Source organism: Clarias gariepinus, chromosome 19 (genome assembly GCF_024256425.1).
Source record: "Clarias gariepinus isolate MV-2021 ecotype Netherlands chromosome 19, CGAR_prim_01v2, whole genome shotgun sequence".
NCBI lineage: Eukaryota > Metazoa > Chordata > Actinopteri > Siluriformes > Clariidae > Clarias > Clarias gariepinus.
Window position 1 is genome coordinate 16,101,513 of NC_071118.1, and position 6,655 is coordinate 16,108,167.

Consider the following 6,655-nt stretch of genomic DNA (forward strand, 5'->3'; position numbering starts at 1 on the left):
TTCTTACTTACTTAAATAATACTTTCTTACTTAGTTAAATAATTCTCTATAAGTAATGTAATGTCAACTTTTTTAAGCTAATATTTTGATTAATACTGTATAATTATGACAGGAAAGGCTCACAAACATGGAATATTTTAGTATTAAAATATAGAGTATATTAATTTTCCTAGTGAACTAATTTCCTTTTCTACCCTTTCTGGGGTGTCAACACAGTGGCTTCTGGTTAGCACTGTCACCTTGCACCTCTGTGTGCCGGGCGTTGTGCATGTTCTCCCTGTGCTGGGTGGGTTTCCTCTTATTTTCCTCTTATTAAATTAATGCTTATTTTAGGTTAAATTATAAAAAATAAAAAAATACCTTAAAAGAAAATTTTACATGTCAATTTTGTTTCTTCAAAATAAGCAGAAACCCTGGTCCCCTCTTAGTAACATAAGCGTGTTTGTGTGTGTGTGTGTGCGCGCCCTGGGATGGATTAGCACCCCATCCAGGAGGTACCTTGTTTCGTGCCCTAAGTCTCCTGAGATAGGCCCCGGACCTGCCATGACCCTGTCGAACAAATGTAAAAATGAGGAAAACATTTTAAAATAACTTACTTTATATGTATTACAGGCCTTAAGGTGTTATTCTAATCTACATTACAATTGATACCTGCACATCATACAGTATAAAGCATGCACATGAGCTGAGACGAACTTCGTGCGGTAGATGGCGATAAAAATCCCCTCATGAGCAAAGTACCACAACAAAGCACAGGGCTGGGAAATGTTCTTAATGTTGTTAATGTGTTAGCACTGCTTTTGTGTTCACGTTGCTCATTATTTTCTGAAGGCACATTTTATTTTTGGACAAAAAGGGTGCGCGGTTTCCACTCACCGAGCAAGAAAAGAGATATTTCAGAACCAACCGACGCAACTTCATAACTTGTTAGCTAGCATTGTTTGTTAGCTGCTACTGGCTACATCTGTCGTTAGGTTAATCCGAGTATGGCCGAGAACGCGAACAGTGCAGCGGGGCTTCCTCCAGGAGACCCTCAGCTCATCGCTCTCATTGTGGAACATCTGAAAAACCGAGGTCTTTTCGACGAGTTCAGAAGGGACTGCCTGGCAGACGTGGACACCAAGGTGAAAGCTAGCATGGCTAAACCTCAGCTAGCACCAGTGTTACTGTCAGATGCGCTTATGTTTATCAAAAACGAAATTACTATTCTATTCGACATAAATGTACAAATTTGACACGTTTCACTTTATAATGTGGCTTTATTAAATGTCACATTTGTCAGGGCTATTGAGTTTACGTTCTCTTTTCACAGTTTGAAATCCAGACAGCGTAAGAGTTCACAACTGGGAAGTTACAACTCGGAATTACATCAATAAGTGGAGGAAACGATGTTTCCCTTTGCTTAACCTGACATGACCTGCTTTACAGTCAGTGTTGGCGAAATTACTTTTGAAATGTATTTCACTACAGATTACAGTAATCTAACAGAATACATTACAACGTACATATAATAGTATATACTCTGTTATTTGTAGTGAAATACACTCTATACACACTCTTTGATTACAGTGCACATCATTTATATAATGTCTCAATAGACAGTATAATCCCATCCAAAGTTGCATTCATTTTTGGCCCAGATCTTATGTTTTCTCACAAACACATTAAGTTAAATTTAGGACTCTATAGTGGTCAGTTCAAAAAAAAAAAAATCCCCATTCTCTCAGAACCACTCTTTTTATTTTATTTGGTTGCTCATTATTTTCATTATTTGGCTTGTAGAGTGCTCACTGTTGCTCTTCTTACACTTTCTGAGTAGGAATTACATTTTCGTTTCTGAGGGACATTTATAATTTACCTATAAGTAGCATTTATAGTTTTCTACAAAGCATGGTTAAGTTTAAACTTGACCGTGGTTATTTGCAAATAAACAAATGATCCTAAGTAAATAAGCAGCAGTGGTCGTCCATAGGCTACTGATTATTTACATTTAATCTTTTAACTATTTCTACAAACTGTTTTCCCATCAATGACATGTACTTTAGCCAGTAGAACAATAGATGGATATCTGTAAATCTATCCAGTTTCCATTATGCATCCAAAAAACATACAATATCCTAATTAATACTAAATTGACCTTTCTCGTTCTTTTCTAGCCAGCTTATCAGAATTTGCGGCAGAAAGTGGACAACTTTGTAGCTAGTCACCTAAGCACGCAGGAGTGGAGTCCGTCCATCAACAAGAACCAAGTGCGCAACGGTCTGCGACAGAGCGTAGTACAGTAGGTCAAGAGTTAAAGCATTATTTCTGTATCATCTGTATTATAGTTTGGAGGGGATGATCTTGATGATCTTTAGCAAATGTAAGTACTTTTTTGCCTGATTGATCTCACTCTGTTACACAGTTACACAGCTGTTAATCCTAATCCTGTGAGTTTTTGTGTTTAAGGAAATGTTTGTACTTTCACTATTAAACATAGCGCTTTACTATATGCTTAAAATATCTCCATTTATTTTTCTTTCTGACAACATTTATTCTGTAAAGTTCAGCACAGTCCCCATAGGTTTTATTAAGGTTTTGGCCAGTTCTTGACCCAATTCCATTAATTTCAAACTTTTTCAATTATTTTTTGCTTGGTGACTTTTTTGCCCAGGCAATGTGTGTGTTTTATCCCTATGCATGTGAACATTTGAGGGATGATTCTCTAGGTTAGGTTAGATTAAATTTGTAAATGATGCAAGTGCAAAAAAAGTTGCTCAGGTTTTTCTTTTTAAATAATTATTTTTATATTTTGTAAGTCGCTCTGGATAAGAGCGTCTGCCAAATGCCTAAATGTAAATGTAAATGTATATTCTTTATTAGAATGCACTTGTAAATGGCAAATTAAGTATAACTTAAAAAAAGGATAAATACAGTATATAAATAAAAGTATGTAAAAAGTTGCTTGCAAATTTGAAAGATGGCGCTGTTACTATTTTTGCACAACACAATGAACCCTTATTTTTCATACATTAGCAATATGTCTTTATTTTCTCTAATAAAAGAGATGCATGGGTCTAAAACTTACTACACATTGTAAGAAAATAGTACTAGAACACCATCTAAGTGTTCTCTTTAGTGTTAGAGTTTGTGGTTTTAAATGAAATCATGAGTTTAGTATTGACAGTAGGAAGTTTTTCTCTATTCACATAGGACCGGAATGCTGGAGTCTGGTGTAGACCGTATTATATCTCAGGTGGTGGATCCTAAAATGAACCATATTTTCCGGCCACACATTGAGAAAGCTATTCATGAATTCCTGGCCTCAGAGAAGAAAGAAGAAGGAATGTTGAATTCATCAACTGATACGGAGCACCAGGATGCTGCCAGCAACACAACCACAGCAAAGGCACAATAAGGTAAAAGTAATTATTTATTTATTTTTAGAAAACTGGTTATTCAATTCAATTTTATTTGTATAGCGCTTTTAACGATTTACATCATCACAAAGCAGCTTTACACAATCAAAAGAATTAAGTTTGTATGAAATGTGAATGTGTATGAATCAAAATTATGATTGTCTCTGATGAGCAAGCCTAGGACGACGGCGACAATGGCAAGGAAAAACTCCCTGAGATGGTAATAGGAAGAAACCTTGAGAGGAACCAGACTCAACAGGGAACCCATCCTCATCTGGGTAAAAACAGATAGCAGGGATTAACGTGCATAATAATATGCGAGACTGGAAGTTCAGTATAAGAGGAGATGTGTAAGATTAAAGTCCAGTTTGTTCCTGAAGGCTCAGGTTGACTGTGAAAAATTCCAGAGATGAACTATTGAGCGACTGAAGTCACGGGTCCTCAGAGAACAGCTGTCTGCATCAGTCGAGGACAGGACCACCTTCATGGAAAAGTGGAACCAACCCCAGTCACCACACGCATTCCAGGCATCCATGTGATGAGATCTCCAACCAGAAGCAGGACTCCAGGATGAGTTAGACAGGTCCAGCGGGCAGAGGAGGTCTGGATCACTGGCAGCTCAGGAGCGACATGTATAGCTCGACAGAGAGATAGGTAGAGAAAAAAGAAGAGACGGAGAGAGAGAGAGGATAGAGCAGAAAAGGAGAGAGCAAAAGAGATGGAGAAATAACAGTTAGGTATGGTCACAGTAGAACAATGTATAAGGTGAATGTATATTTAATGCAGAGTGCAAGTAGGGACTCCGGCAGGACTAACTATGACAGCATAACTAAAAGGGAGAGCCAGAAGGAAACACAGACATGAGGGCTTCCAGAGATGTAAAGCAACCAATCACCTCACCGTCAACAAACCTGAGTGATCAATTGTACAGGTTACAATTGTAATATTTGTGAATGTAACATTTTATCAACTTAACTCCCATAATTACCATCCACCATCTTTTTTATTTGATAAATATTTTATTTTAGTTACCACATGCACAAAACAACCTCAAGTTCAATTTAAAAGCTGATAGTTAGATAGTGCCATTTATAATCAGAATAATGAATGAATCATTTGCTATGCTGATACTCAGTGTGAATGTGGTATTGCTTTTATTGTTCCATGAGTTTACAAATATTTAACTATTTAATTTTATACATCTTAACATTTGGTACTACAACTACTGCAAATAGTAGTAGATCTGAGGACTAAATTTAAACAATACTTTTTTTTTATTCAACAGTTCAATAAAACAGCCATTTATTATCCACAAATTATGATTAATAATTTAACCAGGGACTTTTCTCTGCCCACACATATCCTTTTGTGACAGGCGGAGGTGACCGACAGTTAATGTAGCAGTTAGTTTCACAGCGGTGAAAGTAGTAAAAAAAAATTGCCAGTACTATGTAGCTAAAAGGTGAAGAGAATAAAACATGGAGGTAGTATACAGTCCTGAATATCTCATGAGTTTCTCTTTATAATCCCATTTATTTCTCTTTAGTATATCAGCTGTTAACTTTTAACGTTAAATAGAAAACTAGTGTACCAGGATGTGTGATGTTTTAAGCCAAACGTCAAGTAGTGGTGTGTATCACTGAGTGGTACATATAGTTAAACATCCTAGTACTGTTGTACTCTATTTAGAATGCCTTTTGTATAATCAGATTACTTGGTTGGAACTGGCATAGCTAATATTTATTTGAAACTTGACAACTGTCATAATGCTTTTTAGATGTTTCTCTTATTTCAGGGTTGTTTCCTTGTGCCCTGTTTAACAGAGATTTTCTAATTTACTGTAGGTACAACGTGATGGCAGACATGCCTCTTGTGGATGATGGCCCAGAGTGTCAGGGTCATTGGCTGAGGAATTGCACCCAAACTGGATTTACTCTTTGAGTGGGAAAATGCTCAGGTAGAGCTGGACAGACCTTGTGTGTTTGCGTAGCAAAGCATAAGAGGAGGAAATGATCTTTGCGCCATGTATGTGTGAAACAAAAGTCTGTAAAAGTAACATGGATAAAAGAAGAATGAAAAGTCTTGTTTAAATGATGTCATGTACATGAATAGTTTTTATGATGAGGAATCTGATATTTCACATTTGTGAAATGCTTCCTTTATTCGCTTGTAACAGGGTAATCAGAGACATGCTTTTACAAATACATATTACACACTAGGACCTTCCTCCATTATTTTATAATTTCTGAAAGTGTAGTTTAGCAGTATTTTGGCAGATTGTATTTTGTTTTGGGAACCACACAGATTAATGACTGACACAGACCCATGGCATGATGAAGGACTCTGGAGATTATTTTTTTCTTTTCTAACTGGACATTAAGATTGTTTTCTTTCAGTTTAATTTTGCTTTCACAACTGAACATTAAGCAAAGTGGGTGCTTATGAAAGATCACTGTGTTCTCTCATACATGGTGTCAAGTGATGGAATCTGTTTGGGAAAGCTTTTAACACTCTGAGCTAAAGCCATTAATGTGGCAAGGCCTTCCATTACAGAGTTTGTGTATTTTCTTTATAGCAGGGACATGATGTTCTTCCATTCGAATAAAAGTCTACAACTTTGTCTTGTTTCAATCTTTTAGCATTATTTATCTGAAACTGTAGCTCACATCTGTCTAAGAGGGTAAGACAAAAATGATCTTCACTGGGTGTGGAATTTATTTTACCTTTTAGAAAAGACAAATACATAATTTTTCAACACAATCACTTTAACATTCCCTAATTTAAAGGGCTGAGCTGTGAGGCCACGTATGCACCACTGTCCTTACTTCTTTATCAGAAGTAAATCTTCATCCTCGTAGAGCTGCTTTCAGGGGTTCAATGCAAGATTTAATTGGGAGTTTAGGTTTCAGCTCTTCAATAGGCATTTCACTGTAACGGACACTGGTGATAGTTGAACATTGTTCCTAATAGTGTTCCAATACCTTGGCTCTAATACTTAGAGTAACCAAATTTTGATTGCAGGTTGCAGAACAATTTCTCCATACTGCACATTAAGCCTTCAATAAATACCGGCACCAGGTACACACTCAGACCACAAAATGACGAGTGGGGCATCCTTTTTTTGCTTGCATAGCATTTACAAATGGACTGATGTAACATGTTCACACCTGCACAGCAGTGAGACAGATTTTCCCCGATTTTCTCTTTGATTTAGTCGTGTCCGATTCCTCCCTGTGACTAGGGGGCTCCCACATTAA

General features: G+C 36.8%; 1 protein-coding gene across 1 annotated transcript; it reads left to right on the top strand.

Moving 5' to 3' along the window:
• Nucleotides 1-716: 716 nt before the first annotated feature.
• Nucleotides 717-6,018, top strand: bod1 (biorientation of chromosomes in cell division 1). Its single transcript, XM_053478515.1, has 4 exons — nt 717-1,124; nt 2,157-2,281; nt 3,193-3,398; nt 5,243-6,018. Exons 1-3 carry the CDS (start codon nt 987-989, stop codon nt 3,395-3,397), a joined length of 468 nt encoding a protein of 155 aa, XP_053334490.1. The 5' UTR covers nt 717-986; the 3' UTR covers nt 3,398; nt 5,243-6,018.
• The last annotated feature ends 637 nt before the right edge of the window (nt 6,019-6,655 follow it).

What these genes read in the sequence shown, in the direction of transcription:
- bod1 (XM_053478515.1), top strand. Translation starts at nt 987, where the DNA reads ATGGCCGAGAACGCGAACAGTGCAGCGGGGCTTCCTCCAGGAGACCCT. An exon ending in TGGCAGACGTGGACACCAAG is followed by an intron (nt 1,125 to 2,156) that starts GTGAAAGCTAGC and finishes GTTCTTTTCTAG; the next exon opens with CCAGCTTATCAGAATTTGCG. An exon ending in CTGCGACAGAGCGTAGTACA is followed by an intron (nt 2,282 to 3,192) that starts GTAGGTCAAGAG and finishes CTATTCACATAG; the next exon opens with GACCGGAATGCTGGAGTCTG.